Genomic DNA, 18,844 nt, shown 5'->3' with positions numbered 1-18,844 from the left:
ACGTTTGGATCGTTTATCATTGCTTGCAGAAAGCCTTTTAAACGGTAGATACCTGTCATTCTTCCTGTCATATAAAAGAAAACACATTTTTTAGGTTGTTGTTTTATGAGTGATTTTTGAAGAGTGCCTTGATTGAGACGTGTATAAAGTGCTTTGGTACTTTTAGTGCAGTTTGAACGTGAAATGAACTGCTGTGCCAAGCTGAAAGTTGGTTAGGAGAACTGTGAAGAGTTTTGAAAAAGAGACCAAAGTATTGAGAAATGTGTCCTAGCAATTGTAAAAAAAAAAAAAAAAAAAAATGCAATGACATGCCTGCGGACTCGCAAAAAAACATGAGGGTTGTTCAAGCTTGAATGGCTCAGATAGTAGTGAAATCCCCTATTATACAATTTAATTATGGATTGGGGGTATGATTATATGTGATAATGTTTTTACACCTTGTCATAACAAATGACATCATTGCACATAATTAATGTTTTAATTTCATATACATCTATGAAATCTTATATAATGTTATCCACCTACAGGGAAAATAAAAAGTGCTTTTGTTATTTTATGTAAATCACATCACTTTGGTCAAATACACCTAGAGGAGCCCTTTACTAGACTTTTCTGAGGTTTCAGGGCACCAAGCATCCATGATCAAACAGGAGTCACCTCCACACCTCCTGTGTTAGTTTGTGTTTGAGGTACGGGAACCTCCACTGCCCCGTGCGTGCCGTTGCTCTGGGTGACCGGGGGCGGCCTGTTCTCTCCGTTGCGGACGGTTTCGGGGCAGTTCTGTACAAAGATGATCCTGTTGAAAGCCTTTAGCTTCCTCCAGAGCTGCAGATAGACTTTGCACTGAATGTACATGAAGATGAGTCCTCCAACAAAGCCAACCGCCACCACGATGAGCTTAGTCCAGAACGGCCACTCCAGCACCCCTACGGCATTGAGAGGGGACAAACGCACCAACGCTGTGTGTGCAATGAGAGTATGAGCATGGCATTATAGCACTATATTACCACCAACTACTCTAAAGTAGAATCACATCCCACACTGTTACACTGGGACTTCCACCGACACATAGCATTACAGCACTATATCATTGCATTAACAGGGACACTAAGTCATTTAGGGCTTTATGATTCCTTGGCTCTTAGGCTACGTTCAGACCGTCAGTCCAAATCCGATTTTTGTGCATATCTGATTGAAATCCGATCAGATTTAGCAAGTGTGAACGGCAAAAAAAAAATCACATGAAATGCGTTTAGAGCTACATTCATTTCAAATTTCAATTTCAATTCAGTTCGCATTTCTGGAAACCCGTTTCAGTCTGAATGCTCTGATCGGATTTCGAGTGGTTTATGTGACTTTCTTACGCCACGTAAAATGTAAATGTCAGACATTGTTAAAGAAAAATGCTGAAAGTTTCTGCAGAAACAAGGTTGTGTTGCTGCAAAGTGCCGGACGAGCAGAAAATGACAATATAACGGAGACATGTTCAGAGACCGGCGGAGGCGACAGCATGGAATAAAGCCATGTAAACCAGCCTCCTACGGCTCTGCCGCTGCCTCAGAAGATGCAGTAGTCGGCTACACATTGCCATGTTGTAAATAAGACAACATCTGTATTGAAAACCCCTCCATGTTGTTGTTGTTGTTGTTTTTGGCGTACACCTACCAACGAAACGTCATTGCCATTGAAACCAATGCAGATATTTCGGAAAACGAAAGAGCGGCATCGGCACACAAATCGTCAATTATTTTAGATCAGATTACAATCGGATACACAAATAATCGGATTTGGACTGACAGTGTAAACGTAGCCTTAGTCGTCCCAGTTGTTTTGACCTTTAAACAGAAACTTTGGCCCAGATTCATTCATTTTTTGTTTATATATCACTGCTGCTTCACATTCAATAGCTGTTCAGTTTTTTATGTTATGCATTTTTAAAGTTTTTTTTAAAATGCATAATTTACATTTAGTCCAAATGACATTTCAGCCATTTTGGTGCTATAGAAAGGTGATATGCAAATTACATATTATTATAGTAGTAATATTCCATGGTTATTTTATTATTATTTAAATACTATTATAGTATTTATTCATATTTTCAATTAGCTTTTATTTTTTATCTTCAGTTTTCATTTTAGTTTTAGTTTAAGTTAGAGATGCACGATACTGATATATGTTCATTTTTAATGTTAGCATTATCGGCCCAATAAGAACATTTTGCCGATATATTAAAGCTGATAAATAATGGATAATTTCCTTAAGCTGAGACACTTCAGATGTGCACTGTTCGCTATGATGGTTTTGAATTGCTTAAGATATGATGAAAAAAGGAAAATACAGTGCAGCAAGTCTGTCATATAGGCTACAATAAATTATAATGAGAACATTATAATTGTGTGCTTGGGACATGGCTTTTAATGGTGAGACTTTTGTTTTTGTAATCAGGCTCTCAAAAAATTATATAAAAACTTGGAATTACATTTATCGGTTAATATATCGGTTATTGGCTTTCAAATATAAAGAATTATCAGTATCGGCCTAAATTTTCATATCGGTGCATCCCTAGTTTAAGTAAATATTTATATAGCTTTAGTTTTTAGTAAGTTTTGTACTTCAACAGCTTTCAGTTAGTTGCCAAGGCAACGTTTTTTTTGTGTTGTAAGATTAGTTTATTTTACTAAAAATTTTCAATTTCAATTACCGAAAACACGTTTAACAATATTTGTTCCCCATTTCATGAGAGTTTACATAATTTTAAGCCGATTTTGTCAAAAGTACTGATCATTCGTAAAATAAAAAATGGCTTTAAAATAATTAAAATAAGCTTAATCAAAGTTACTTTACAACACTGCATTTCATCACTGTATAATCACTAATATGCTCATTGTTCAATACAACATTCCAGCTGTACTAAGCTAAATTACATAGTAACCTGAATGTCCTCAGGCAAACATTTATACCTTTGCATAAAAATATTAACTATTGTGTATTTTTATAAAAAAAAAAAAAAATCTGTCACCAAGACAAATTCCTCGTATGTGTAAACATACATGGCAATAAAGCCCATTCTGATTCTATTGTGTAAGTTGTGCGTGTAACAGTGTCTACCATTGTTCTTGCCTTGTCGGATCTCTTCAGCCGTGCGGTCAATCAGAACGTAGAGTGACCAGATGACACACACCACAGCCGCCAGGTGAAAGACCACAGAGCAGAAGATCTTCCGTCGCTCGCTCTTAGTCATCTGTAGCTTCTCCCACTAAAGAAGAGACAGAGAACAAAGAAGCTTCACTTCAATTAATGTTATTCTTCTTTCCTTCCCGTAATCATTTTTTTTAGCCACAATGTGGCAGCACTAGGATATGTGTGTGTTCTGACCTTCACAATATTTCCACATTCAGACAAATCTGCACAATAACCCTTGAGTTTATTTTATTAGCAGTGTTTGCTAAGGCAAGCATCACTATTATTACTGCTTATTCTAAGGGATTTTTTTTTTAAATAAACCCCCTAACCTTTAAACGTTGGTGTGTAACTCGCTCATCATTTGTGCTATAGGCATAAATGAGCTAGTTTTCTTTTTTTAATTATTGCTTTTTGTTCCATAAATATGCTTAATGATGAAAGTCACTGAAAGAGATTGTACTGCCATACACACCCAAATGACACACTATATACTATGTACATATGCACTATACACTCAACCGTGTAGTGTATGAATTTTGTAAGATTATTTTGTCAATAAACATCGAAGTCTGATAGCACATGTTGCTATGGAAACACAGCACAGTATGGTGTGATGATCAAGCTTGGGAAGCAGGCACGAAATAGTAAATTATATGTGCTTTTCGATTATATTTGTTCAAAATACAATGATATTTTGTAGTTCTGAAATGTCCACTGGAAAAGATTTTTTTAAAATTTCAAGGCAAAGACTATTTGGTGCGGGACATAGGACCATTACATATTGCGTTAAGTTTGCATTTTAAGCCTGGCCTATAATAACATGCTTATGTTACCATATTAATTAATTTATATAATATGATGCTTACATGATACACCATTAAAATGATCATTAATGATGTACTGAATCAATCCGCTTGACTACAGTCTCCGTGCTCACAGCATCCCGGACACAAATATTTTAATTTATAAAAGATGAATCACAGTCTGGCCATCTGGGATTTCGGTATGGAAATAAATGTTAGGATCATGATTTTTCTGTAGTATTATATCACAACTTGAATGTATATTAGCACCATTCTTTGTTTTCTTTTGGCTTCTGAATGAGAGTTTGGACCTAGAAACGATGACACACGACATTAGACTTAATGAGCGGATTTGTTGTACATCTTAATTTTGCATGGTATACACTACCATTATATACTATACTGTATGTTCACCAAGGCTGCATTTATTTGATCAAAAATACAGTAAAACTGTAATATTATGAAACTGTTTTCTATTGGAAAATATTTTAAAATGTATTTTCAGCATCATTACTCAGGCTTCTGTGTCAAAAGATCCTTCATAAGTTATTCTGATATGCTGATTTGATGCTCAAGAAACATTTCTTATTATCAATGTTGAATATTATGGATTTTTTTAGGATTATTTGATAAACAAAAAGTTAAAAGAAAATATTTAAGCATTAATTTTAAAATTGAAATATTTTGTAACATAAATGTCTTAACTGTCAAGTGATTCATTTATTCAATCATTCATTTTTATTTTTTATAAATCTTACTGACCCCAAACTTTTAAACGGTAGTGTATTTTAACATGGGAGGTAATTTTGCTGAATTTTGCTTGACTTTAGCTTCGGTTACGGTTAACAAAACACTGTATTTTTGTTTAATGCATACTATTTATTTTGCAACTGGAAGCACGGCTTCTCTATTTTGATGATTGGATGATCTCTCAACGGGGAGGGACTTTATAACCAAGGCAATCATTTAAATTCAAAGTCACACAGCTAATTGAAATAAGCTAATCTTGTTTCTTGTATATTGTAATTTGTAAAATATATGAAAAAGTACATTTCTGAACAATTAATTTCACTGTTTATATTCTCCACTCTTTAAAAACACCACATGTGTTCAATAAAACATGGTCTGAGCTGTTGTGTGTGTTACCTTGCGCAAAGGTTTGAGGTGTGTCTCCATGATGAAGTCATATTTGCACAGCTCACAGCAGCGTGTATCGGAGCTCTTGATCCACTGGTGCAGGCAGCCCTGGTGCACAAAACGCAAACTTCCTGTACAGTGGCAAGGGGTGATGAGTGGACACTCTTCATCACCTTCACAGTGACAGATCCTGCACAAGCAAAAACAGATCAACCTCTCGCTCCTTCAACCTCTCTTTTACATCCATCTCAATTTCATTTCAATCTTTCAATTTAGAAATACTTGACTGGCATGATTTACATATAGCCAAAGCATTATACACAGAACAAGTAATGGCAAGAAAAAGAAATATATACAACAATAATAAATAAAATAAATAAAATAATGGTATTAAAATAAAGTGCTAAGTAATGAATGGAAATAAGATAAAACACCCAGATATGATCATCCTCATGTGAGGCACCCTCACCCTAAAATTTAAAATATATAAAAAAAATTCAAAACACTAAGAAAAAATTATATAATGGATCTAAAATTCGTTTCTATTAAGTTACATTATTGTATTTTTTTCTTTTCAATATAGTAATTTACTGTTACATTATTTATTTGATTATTTATTTAATTTCAATCTATTTTTATTTATTTATATTAATCAATATGTATTCATTTTAATTTAATCTATTTAATAGATTAATAACTAACTACTTTTTATTTTAATCACATTTTTTATTAATTTAATCAAATTAATTAATTTACTTGTTTCTTTTTTTTCTTTTCTTTTTTACAGTTTTTCCTCTGGACTTTTCCACGGACCCCCTGTCACTCCCTTGAAAACCCCTGCTGTAACATATGTATATGGATGGCCTTTGATTGTATTGATCAAGGCACTAGTTTTCTGAGAGTGTGCAGCTTTCTCTTCCTCTTTCTCACCTGCACACCTCTTGTTCATCATCAGTGGATGCTTGTGGCGTGGCGCCATTTTGATTGGTGGGATTAGTGCGTTTACAGGGGGATGGGACAGACATATTTGGATCTCCTGAATCTCGCTCCTCATATGTCTTTGTAATAAGCTCCTTCTCCTCCTCACTTCCACTCCTACTAGTACCATGCTCACTCCCTTTCCTGTGATTGGCTGCCTGGCTTTGGCCCCCACGCTCCTCCCTTTTTGACAACAACTTTTTGTGGGTGTTGGTGTCGGGATCCTTGCACAGAGGCGGCTGGTTCTCTTTCTGTCCCTCGTCAGAGTGGACAGACATGAGCTCTATGTCGCCCTGTTCCTCACGAGGATGCGTTTGCGTGTGTCGGCTGCCACTGCGTCTCCGTCTCGCTTTCTCGCGGCTCCAAGAACGAGCTTCTCTACAGCGTTGCTCGTCTTCTGAGGATGAGTCAGAGTGTGTGTGCTCTTGCTTATGCGATCGGGAATGTCTCGTCTGGCCCACGCACTCCTTGGCACACCCAACAGACCCGTTGGTTTCCCGTCGCCGTCGAACACGACGCTTGGCTTGCCGCTTCGTGGTGGGGGCGGGATCGGAGGCCGGGTTTATGGGCATGACGGGTGTAGTCTGATCTGAACCATCTACATCAAGTTTAGTGTAACCACTAGAGCTGCACAACACACACAAACACAAACATATAAAAACAAAAGGGATGAAGAAGACACAACAGAGCATGAAATGATTGACGAGTGAAAAACATAATGGACAAATAAAAGTGAATTTCTTTTGAACTGTGGATTTTCTTTTCCTCTCATTGGCTTAATTTCTCTTTGCAATTCACTCTTCAATAAATGTTGTTAATACAGAACCCCAGAAAAAAATTTGGCATTCAAAATACAATGTAATTTCTTTAACATCCCTTCACAGGTATGCATTCATACATACAAAGTCTGAGACTACAAGACTACAATATTTTTCTATTTTGCATTCTTAATGTAATTTAATCCAAAATGTTTTATAAACTATATCATTCTATCTCGTATTCTTAATTTAATTAATTCAAAACTGTTTTATAAATTATAATATTCTATTTTGCATTCGTAATTTAATTTAATACAAAATGTTGAATAAATATTCTATTTTTTGTTCAATTTAATTAATTTACAAGTAATGAAATTATAATCTTTTATTACAAATGATATTGTCAACAGAAAACATTTGCTTACAAATTACAAATTTGATTAGTGACCAAGAAATAGTGCAGAATGCTAAATATTTCTATTGATTGTTCAAAATCCTCTATCTGTCTGCTTATTTTACAGTTTATATATAAAAAAAAAAATCAATTTCAAACTTGTGGTCTCAGACCTTTTGGACTACACTGCATTTATATCCAAAGACACCGACATTCATTATGACTTATTTCATAAAATCACATGATGTGCAAACATGTAGATGAGCAAAGCACCAATCATAAACATCCCACGGCAACACACCTGCATATGTCTTGGGAGGAGGCTGTAACTGATGTCTGAGAGACGCTGTTCAGAGCGGCTCCTTGGGTGGAACTGCTGGCCTGAAATAGTGCAATAATAATATACACTTATACAATATACACTGTCATTGGGGTTGCTTTGAATAATGATGCTGTGGGTGTGTGTGATACCTTAGATATATTGCTGGATCGACTTCCTGATCGCCCTGGTGCCTTCTCACCCTGATGGAAACAAAGAGGATTAATCGTATGCGCGCTCTCTCTCATCCACATTGAGGCCAAACCTTTATAGTCGTACTACAAAATACTTTCTCCTATCTCAACTTAAAGTGTACAATCAACTATGACCCCTGTGGAACTTTCACATTTATCTTATTTGCAGATGCTTTTATACAAAGCAACTAAGAAATGAGTTATGAAAACCTTGCTCTGTTTGTCTGAGCATTCTGCCACAACAACACAGGCTCAACCAATGCCATGAGTTTGTTTGAACAAATGGCAGAAAGGAGGAGTATATGCAAAACCTGTTTAGTACTTTTGCAATTCAGTTTGGTGAAGCTAGTAGAGCAGATGTTACAAGCACGCTCACACATTACACACAAATAAAGAAAATATGGCTTTTAAAGCAGGGTTTCTGTCACATGTTTGAACAGATCTTTAATGTGACTGCAGCTTTAAGACAAACCAATCCTATTACTAAAAATAACAGTGGCATCATAAGACCATTTGCGTGCACACATACACTACCGTTCAAAAGTTTGGGGTCAGTAACATTTTTAACGTTTTTAAAAGAAGTATCTTCTGCTCACCAAGGCTGCATTTATTTGATTAAAAATACAAACAAAAACAGTAATATTGTGAAATATTATAACAATTTAAAACAGCTGTTTTCTATGTGAATATACAGTAATTTATTCCTGTGATCAAAGCTGAATTTTCAGCATCATTACTCCAGTCTTCAGTGTCACATGATCCTTCAGAAATCATTCTAATATGATGATTTGATGCTCAAGAAACATTTATGATTATTATCAATGTTGAAAACAGTTACTTACATTTTTATTTCATGATGCTATGATGAATAGAAAGTTCAAAATAACAGCATTTATCTGAAATCTAAAGCTTTTGTAACATTAAACACTACCGTTCAAAAGTTTGGGGTCAGTAAGAATTTTTATTTTTTTTTAGGGGAAAGAAATACAATAAATCAATACTTTTATTCATCAAGGATAAGTTAAACTGATCAAAAGTTACAGTAAAGACATTTATAATGTTAGAAAATATTCTATTTTAAAATAAATGCTGTTCTTTTGAACTTTCTATTCATCAAAGAATTCAGAAAAAAAATTGTACACAACTGTTTTCAACATTGATAATAATAATGAATGTTTCTTGAGCATCAAATCATCATATTAGAATGATTTCTGAAGGATCATGTGACACTGAAGACTGGAGTAATGATGCTTAAAATTCAGCTTTGATCACAGGAATAAATTACAGTTTAAAATATATTAAAATAGAAAACAGTCATTTTAAATTGTCATAATATTTCACAATATTACTGTTTTTTATTTTTTATCAAATAAATGCAGCCTTGGTTAGCAGAAGATACTTCTTTTAAAAACATAAAATCTTACTGACCCCAAACTTTTGAACGGTAGTGTATGTGTGTTCATGGAAACTAACGACCACAACTAATATTTTTAGGATTGTTACAGTTTTTGCACAATTGCTAAGAAACATTTATTGAAACCTTCACCCATTTTCCCAACTTTAAACACAAAACCAAATCTTCAAACTACATTCACAAAACCACTGACTCTTCTCTTGTCTCGGAAACCATTTCACCTGTTCACAAAATCAAACAAAGCTTTCAGATCATACACACACATTAGTCAATACATACGTAAACACTACAGAGCTTTCATTAGACACTACATCAAAAAATGGAGAACACAGCATCCAGAGCATGTAGTTACAGAAAAAAATCAGAATGTATACAGATTTTTTTTTGTGCAATTACGTAAAAAAGTATTGTAATCGCAACTTAGTAAGGGGAATACATTGTATACTCTATGTACTGCAAGTATAGTATTCTTGTATTGAATATTGTATTGTATTGAATGTATGCACTTGCATGCTGAAAAAATGCAGTATTCCAAAAGGTCAAAGAAATCTCTAAATGAAAAGCATGTTACAGTACACAAACAAAAGTTGTCTAACTGCAAAATCAAAATCAATGAGAGATTCATTCTGCCTCAGCATCACGTCTTCGTGTTGTGTCCAGCCTGAGAACCTTTTCCAAATCACAGGCTAAAAGTTTCCAAAAGTTTAACAACACTCTCCAAACCTTGCTCTTTCTCGTCCTCATCCTCTTCCTCCTCGTCCACCACCTCTTACACATAGGCTGCGTCCGAAATCGCATACTCTCTTGAGTAGGTACTTAATTACTTCACGACCGCTAAAAAAGTATGTTCTATATAGTATGAATGTGAGTAGTATGAATGTAATATGGATGTACTACATTCGCGATGCTGTTATTATCATGTGAACTACCAGCGTCAGTTACGTCGCTTCACTGCCATTCACAAATCCTCTCCCATGGCCTCATGGGATGGTAAAGTGTCCATCAAATGCACTCTTCAGATTTTTGCCGGAAGAAGTAGGTCATCCGGGTAATTTTTGCCTACTCTTGTATGAGAAACTGTGAATTCGGACATAGGCAACTACTTTTGTCACATGCTGTTTTTCGCCTACTATATAGTAGGGAAGTATACGATTTCAGATGCAGCCAAACTCTTCCTCCTCTCACAATTGGTTTGATCACATCATTAGAAACAGGTGTGAACAATTTTGAGCCGTTTAGTGTAAACAATGACAAACATGTTGTAGCTCTGCTTAACTTTTGCCACTTGTGTTTACCGTTTTGCCACACAAGTGCATCACAGTGCAAAATGTGTTTTAGTGAGTGAGAATGTGTTTTGCAAAAAGAGTGCGTGAGATTTGCAAAATGGTGTTTAACTGCCCGAACTTGTTCAAGGAATGTGTTGGTGCACATTCCTGGTCTGATTGTGGACGATTAATCAGAGTATGTTATTCCCCAAAAATGTTCTTGTAATCTTCAATCAAAATGTAATAACTTGCTCATCCTCTGAACTGGCCATACAAGCTATTATATTACAGCGTATTTGATCAAAAATTCACTGAAAATAAATGAAAACATGTCTTGAAAATAAAAATATTGTAAGATATTACAATTAAAAATGTATTTTCAGTGTTGAAAACAGTTTGTAACATTATAAATGTCTTTACTGTCACTTTTGGTCAATTTAATGCATCCTGAAAATTGGTCATTTAAAAACTAAAACTAATTTCAGACCCCAAACTGGTATGGTAGTGTATAAACTAAGACCTTCTTCTGCACAGTTCTGGTTTGGCTTCAACAAGTTTAGAAATCAATATAAAACACAAATGGCACAAAGGGAATTGTTGACCTTTGATTTAGATTTTTTTAAAGCTGAATGCTTTGTTTTGCCAGGCGTTTTTGAAAACCAAGCTTTATTAGCGTTTATTGCCTCCATGTGCCTCAGGCAGAGCTGATTCCTCATGGGCTTTTGGTGGGTCCACCTTTGTCTCTAGTCCACACCTGGCCCATGATTAACTTAACCATTTTTCTTTCAAGCTAACATTAAAGAGCACACACACAAACTTATAAATCAGTCTGAGAACATAGTGCATTTAAGGTGTTGCAAGCACACACAACATCTATTTTACATATCAGGCTTATACAGAAAAACAAGTCAGACTATTATGATTGTAACTGCAACCAACAAAAAAAAAAAACTTTTTTTTTCACAATAGACCTAGCTGATGAATGAAAAACTTTACATTTGTTATTAAGCAAAACGTTCCAGTAGTTTGCTCTCTTTTTGTATAAAAAAAAGAAAACGTCTATGTTGTTTAGCTGATGTTAGTAAGGCTAGTATTGAGCTCTGTTCTCTCGACACTATATCGCTCTGAATTATTGATGTGAAAGTCAACAGACACCAACATCTGATCAGTTCATAAATATTTAATTCACCCGCAGGGTTATTTTTTAGCGAGCATGCATGTGCAAATGCGTCCTTTGAGGGAAAATCATATTATAAACATGTTCTCTGATTGTTTGACATCAGTCAAACATGATGATCATGTTTGCGTTCACACCTGAACTCCAACCACAGCATTCCCAAAGGCCCCTAGAGTTCACCCAGAATGCACCACATTTCTCATCAAAGTGCACATTCATTTTATTGCTCTATATTGCGACTCCTTCAACAGTTGTCTCTTATATGTGTCTGTTTTTATTTTTCCTAAGGTATTTTATGGAGAACCATCTAAACTAAAGCTGACACTTAAATAAAACATAACTAAAAATTCCATCACACCCCCTGAGTTTTGAAAGAGCAACATCTGAGCAAATAAAATTACTACTCTGGATGCTTTCAACGGGCTTTAGAATTAGATTCAAGTGGTGTGTAATGCACATAATGGATTTACTTTCTACATAAAAGCCTTAGCTTCTGTTCTGAATGATGACACTGCTTCCTCGCTGGAAAAATAGTGCTCATTCATCCAGTCTAGAGTTTCTATACTCTGACCACACGTGTAATATGACCTTTTTATTGATTGTTTCTCCTTATCTATGCAGTCTGCTAATATATAATACACTGTAAAAATGCTGGGTTGTTTCAACCCACGTTTGGGTCAAATATGGACAAACCCAACCGTTGGGTTTAAAAATCTAATAAAAAAAAATTAACGGTAGGGTTTGTCCATATTTGAACCCAACAAACAACCCAGCAATTTAGGATCACAGTTCTTCCGACTGTTTGAATTCACAAATTACAAATTTTCTGTTGCATTCAGAATAGTATATATGGTTGCTTATTACAGAGCGCTATTAAAACAAATGTACATTAATATAAATCTCATTGAGGTCTCTGGCAAAGTTTCTGATATGACCTTAGTTAATGTCCCCTTACAATTTTTCAAATCTCTATAACTACTTCTACATCTGAGAACAAACATGAGAAATAAAATGCTCATGTCTCGCTCCTGCCCTGAGAATCCAGGTCAAAGTAAATGTTGACCAGAATGAATTTACTAGAACATTCTAAAAGTGCCCTGTAAAGGTCTAGAGTATGAAACATAAAAAGCCCTAATATTTTTAGCCTTGACCCTTAAATACGACTTAGGCTCAAAGATCAAGTCAATGTTCTAAGATCAAGGTTCATAGGTCATAACTACTGTTTGTCTCTCCAGTCAGTATAAGGCATGTTATATCATTGCTTTTAAAAAACAACAACATTAAATAAACAAAAAGTAATTTTGATCATGTGGAAGACACAAGCAAATGCTGCAACACTTTCCATGGATAGGGTACAAATTGGTATTTGATGTCCCATACGATTAGAGGCCCAAATTCTTCTCTCTTTTTTTATTTTTTATTGTAAGAAATAGATATTTCAAACGATATACACTACAGGTTGGGATCAGTAAGACTGATTCAGCAAGAAATGTATCAAAAGTGACAGTAAAGACTTTTACATTGTTACAAACATTTCTATTTCAAATAAATGCTCTTTTGAACTTTCATATGTTCAAACTTAGAAACATTCATTTGTTCAAAAAAAAGAAGTTTTTCAGCATCACATAATCCTTCAGAAATCATTCTGATATGCTATTTTGGTGCTCAAGAAACATTTCTTATTATTATCAATCAGTTGTGCTGACTAATATTTTTGTGTAAAGCGCAGTAAAAAACAATCTGGATTTTTCGATGAATAGAAAGTTTTTAATGAACAGCATTTCATTTCATTGAAAAATAAATGTCTTTACTGTCGCTTTTGATTAATGTGCCCTCAAACTTTTAAATGGTAGATAGCCTATATACAGATAAAAATACCAACTTTATCTGTATATATATCGCTTTGAGTACATGTATGCAGATAAAGTTGGATATACAGTAGTTGTCAAATGTAGTTAGTCACTTAAATGCATTAAAATGCATAACGGGATTTACAATTTCAGTAATACCACACAACCTAAGCAGTTTAACTGAAAAGTTAATTGAAAGCTATGCCATAATACCTTTATCATTAGAGCCCTAGTGTGCAAGCCAAAGGCAAGAATAAGGTGTATCATTTCTTAAAACTCATCTCCATTACAAGTACAATTATGAAACAATAATCTAGAATCACACAACCAGAAACATCCAAACTGACTTTCACTTACCCATAAATTCACCCATGTATGTTCTATAAGCTACCAAACGGCCGATCAACCCCGCTTGCTCCAAAGGCCGATGCATGTAAGAGCTCACACATGCATGTTTATGTGCTAGATAGGGCTGGATTAGCTCGAGCTGCTTCTCTGAGGTATAATCTGTAAGTGGTTTGTCTCTGGTCGTGCATTCATTTAAATACACACGGAAATAGGCTAACACACGGTTTCAGTGTTAGATCCACTTTTTTAGTTTTTTAGGTAGTTTTCAAGCCATGTCATCTGAAGTTCTGCCTTTCGGCTTCAGAACAGCTGTTATTTTAGATAAACCTGTCAGTGTTGGATCCATACAAACTTATGTATGCAGGTGTATATACAATGGTGACCATCCCTAGTGATTTGTGTTTGTTTAAGAGGCTCTGGCTCTGGCTGGCATTCAAAAGCTAACTATAGACACAGGTGCATTATGGGATAATGGGCTGATGGGATACGCCTGGTCGCAAACTACTACTCGCACAGAATCACAAGCAAGATAGAAGCACAAAGATGCAATATTTTGCTGGTCCAGATACAAGGAGGCCTCTTTAACTGAAAGTTAATGGAGCAGATGCCTCAGTGTGTTGAGTTAACTCTTTCTGTAGTCATCATATAATAAACAATCAAACTATATGATGATCAATACTACCAACAAAACTGTTTTACCAATAATCTTTATAATCTTGAATTTTATAATCAGAGGTGCCATATGACAAACTAATGCAGAATTTATGTATTAATATCTTTGCATCAATCACAGTACAAACCAACAGCTGCCAATAAGCATGTCGGGAGCAATGTTGACACAATATAAACAGAGCAACAACACTGAACCTATTAAGACACTCCAATAGCATACATATTCAGAGCAGGTTAACAGCCACTTTACATAATCTGCTCATTTGCTATACATATACACTGGCCACTGTACGCATCGGCAACAGCATCAGATACACACCTGATCAAAGTTATAAAATACAAAAAAATCAAGCAAGAGTGACTGACAGAGAGACGGATGACACATAGGACCTACAATAAAAACACAATGATATATTTTTACACTGTGTAAACATTCGCACTACAAGATGGAAAAACGTGATTTAATAACACTTAATAAAGGTATCTTCCACCATACCTTTTTACAAAAGGGAATTTCAGAAATATTTTTGGGGCGCTCTAGTGTACATTACCAGTCAAAAGTTTTGAAACACTACAATTGTTTAATGTTTTTTTCTCTTATGCTCACAAAGGCTACATTTATTTGATCCAAAATACAGAAAAAACAGTAATACTGTGAAATAGAATTCACAGAAATAGAATAGAACTGTTTTCTATTTTAATATATTTTATTGCTGTCATGGCAAAGCTGAATTTTCAGCAGCCATTACTTCAGTCTTCAAAATTCAGGCTTAATATTTGTGGAAACCGTTATACATTTTTTCAGTATTCTTTGATGAACAGAATGTTAAAAGGAACAGCATTTATTTAAAATGGACATATTTTATAAATATGTATAATATGTCTTTACTGTTACTTTTGATCAATTTAATGCATCCTTGCTGAATAAAAGTGACACTGAATACTGAAGTATTGGCTGTAAAAAAAAAAAAAAATCTGCTTTGTCTTCACAGGAATTATTTACATTAAAATACAGTAAATTAAAATAAAGTTTCACAATATGACTGTTTAAACCAGTAATCTAATTTATCATAACTAGTAGATAGAATTGTATCGATGTTTCGAACTATGTGGAATCTAGTTTTAAAGAGAAAAGGTCAGGACAGGCCACAAGGTACCCATCATGGTGCCAAGAGAATGTGCTTATGTATGTGTGTTAGTGAGTGATCACAGGTGACATCTCCAGCAGAGAGCACGATGGATTAGACGCCCGCTAGAGAGAGAAAGAGCAGCTAATTCACAGAAATGGGACACGTGAAATGCACATCACACGCAACAGTACACCTACAACATATGGAAGGTATGAGACTCTCCATATTAAGTAAAACCATATTATAAAGAAAGTAATAACTAACGTGTTTGCTCAGCGCTCAGTTCTTGGTAAGGCGATAATGCTTTCAAGAATTCAGATCGCTGCATCTTTATTACAGTGCCTGTGAGGCATAATTAGGCATCACTGTTACTTAAGCTCATGTTTAGGGTTAAGGATTTGCATAAACCCCTAACCTTTATCAGTAAAGTTCGGCACATTCCTCATCCTACACCATGTGTGCTACTGACATGAATGGTAGAAGAAAACTGATGAGTGCTGTGGAGAGGTGTACTTATGACTCAGGCCTGTACTTAAATATATCTAGGGGCCAGAATATCATAGAGACTTGCTCTTTTGACTTAGGACCAGTAAGCAACCAACTAGCAACCACCCAGAATGCCATATCAACTTCAATGCGATGAAAATTCTTAAATTCAGAATTTCGTCCAATTTTAGGCATGGTATTTCATTCAAGACATGTAAATCTTTTATGTATTATATTTATATTTTAATATGTCCTTCGTTTCAGCCAAATGATTCAAAGGCACGTTTCTAAACTCAGTAATTTCAAGTTATATGAAACATAAAAATGGCTAAATTCACTTTAAAACTGCGTTCTTTCATTGGCATGAATACTGATTTGTTCAAATGTTTTCACAGTATCATCCATTCATGACTAAATTAGTAATTGGTTCAGGGTACAGCAAAGCAATGTCCAACACACACACACCACCAACACACAAGGTTTCAAGTCAATAGGACCAGAGCATGTTATTAAGTACATCTTAGATGGCGAAAGACCGCTGGGTGACCACATGTTTACACAAGATTACAACAAATTTGCAAAGGCATGTTTAACTAGTGCACTCTCTAGGCCATTCAACAATATATTCTGATGTTTGCAACAAATCTGTCCCAAAAGTGTTCTTTCAATGGCTAAATTATTTCTGGATAATGCAGCCAAGACATACTGAAGATAGCTTTAGCCAGACATTTACACACAACCAATGAGTTTGCTTTACTTTTCCATGTTGTTTAGGGGGCAAGTTGATCAAAAATAGATCATTGAACAGCAGTGTAAGTCCCCAATTAGGTGTGCAGAAAACAAAATTATAATAATATTTATATTTTCTGTCCATAGAAAATTGATACACACAGGTTATTTCACAAATATAACATACAATTCTGCTTGTGGACTAAGTGTACTACTAAGTGTCTAAAACAAAATTCTGGATATATTACAGATTTGATGCCACAATCCTGTAAATATTTGGCAAATCTAGTGTCTCAAAAGGATTGGAGCTGGTGATTTTAGGCAGCACTTCCCATTTTTGTGTGTGATTTGCATAAGGCGATCAGCGAATGGACTGTGGATCTTAAAAATGTCCTGTATATTACAAAAACTCACACAGCTAAAACAAATACATAGATGCTGAAGAAATGTGATAAAAGAGCATGTGTGATATACAATATACTTGAAAGAAATGTCAATGACTCTGAATAGGCTGAAATATATGTAAAAGTTTACATATATGCTTTGTTTTACATCTTACAGTTCTATTTATAGCAGCAATTTCTTTTCCAATACAACAGCGTCCAGCTCCTGCTCTAGGCTATATTTCTGTTTACATAAGATTGAGCCTTTTTTTATCCTCACATCCGAAAATTAAAGCAGAAGGATTTGCTTGCTTTTGGCATTTAAATCTCACAGATTAATGCAAACTAAGTATCATATATCTTATTACAGAACGATACTCTTAACTTACAACTTGACCCCAATCTAAACAGTAACCCTGATAAAAATGTACCATTGCCTCACAGAATCCATTAAAATACCAACTAGTATTTTCAGACTATAGTAACCACATGGAAAACCATGGCTGGCTCTACCTCTACCTTCAACATAACTAATTGCTATGAAACAAACTATGGTATTTGTTATGAAAACTCCACATACATTACATATTCACATAATGGGTACTTGCCTCATTCTCTTTACTCTTGTCTCTTTTCCGGCTGGAGCTGTTGCCGTTCTCCTTAGTGATGGGTACAACTGATATCTGATGCACAGGCATGCTAGCAGTGCTCAGGACTGCGGGATACCTCGCTACCTTCAGCCCACCAAAGACAACCGACTCACATCATCCTGTGGGTCGGCATGGAAACAAAGAATATGACCCGCTCCAGAGCTCGTATCCACGCTCCTACAGACACACGCATGAAATCAGGTATCCTGGTTGAGATCTCAGACTTCAGCTGCAACAGAGGGAAACATCCAGAGAGCTGGTCGTCACATCCCCCCCAAAAAAGCTTAAGCCAACCTCTCTCGTTCTACCTGTGTGATCTGTGACAGGGAGAGAGAGAGAGACAGACAGAAAGAGCTCATTTAAATGTTACTCTACCTGAGAGCTGCAGTGATGCCTCAGTTTGTGGATGTGTGTGTGTGTGTGTGTGTGCACGTCTGTCAACCTGACCTGTAAACATGCTGCTGAGAGGACTTAAGGGTTATTTTAGCTCCAAATCTCCTCCCTCCAGGAGCAGCGTGGGATGGAGCTGCAAGCTAATCAGCTTACAACCCCAGGGGCTTCACAAAACCTCGGCTACTGTAACACACAAACACACAAGCTCACACGAACATGGGAAGACACACTGGACCGAGCAAACTAGCTGGTAACATTTGAACTGTTAAAGGTTTAATTAAATTAAAACAGTTGAGGAGAGCTTATATAGACTCATTTTGCAGCAAAACTAAATTATACTGGAAGGACTAGTATATGAAACAGACAACCAATAGTAAATTAAATATTCTCCTCAGCCTCGTTAAATATTCATGAGCTGCAGAAACTATATACAACCACTCACTTATATTCAACCAGTCATTTTGGACACCTACTCCTTTTACTTAAAATGTTCTATAATTATTATTCCTAAGTAGCTATGGGAATTGTGTAGAGGTCAAAACAATTTTAACAGACCAAAAAGACTTTAGGCATTTTACTTA

At 35.4% G+C, this 18,844-nt stretch overlaps 1 protein-coding gene across 2 annotated transcripts; it reads right to left on the bottom strand.

Annotated features, from left to right (window-relative positions):
* Positions 1-642: 642 nt before the first annotated feature.
* Positions 643-18,265, bottom strand: marchf1 (membrane-associated ring finger (C3HC4) 1; the record flags this gene model as incomplete). 2 transcript variants are annotated; one of them, XM_082164681.1, is made up of 8 exons in its annotated part: positions 18,246-18,265; positions 17,829-18,099; positions 7,725-7,775; positions 7,555-7,634; positions 6,054-6,728; positions 5,133-5,313; positions 3,109-3,256; positions 643-926 (listed from the first exon to the last, which is right to left on the bottom strand). In XM_082164681.1, the coding sequence occupies exons 2-8, from the start codon at positions 17,916-17,918 to the stop codon at positions 643-645; spliced, it is 1,509 nt and encodes a 502-aa protein (XP_082020807.1). In that variant the 5' UTR covers positions 17,919-18,099; positions 18,246-18,265. The 2 variants fall into 2 exon arrangements, with proteins under 2 accessions (XP_082020807.1, XP_082020806.1); XM_082164680.1 differs by having other exon boundaries at positions 643-959; positions 18,246-18,263.
* Between the last annotated feature and the right edge of the window lie 579 nt (positions 18,266-18,844).

The sequence above is a fragment of the Leuciscus leuciscus genome, assembly GCF_965113295.1.
Source record: "Leuciscus leuciscus genome assembly, chromosome: 3".
NCBI classification, from domain to species: Eukaryota; Metazoa; Chordata; class Actinopteri; order Cypriniformes; family Leuciscidae; genus Leuciscus; species Leuciscus leuciscus.
This window is presented reverse-complemented; position numbering and strand designations above follow the sequence as displayed.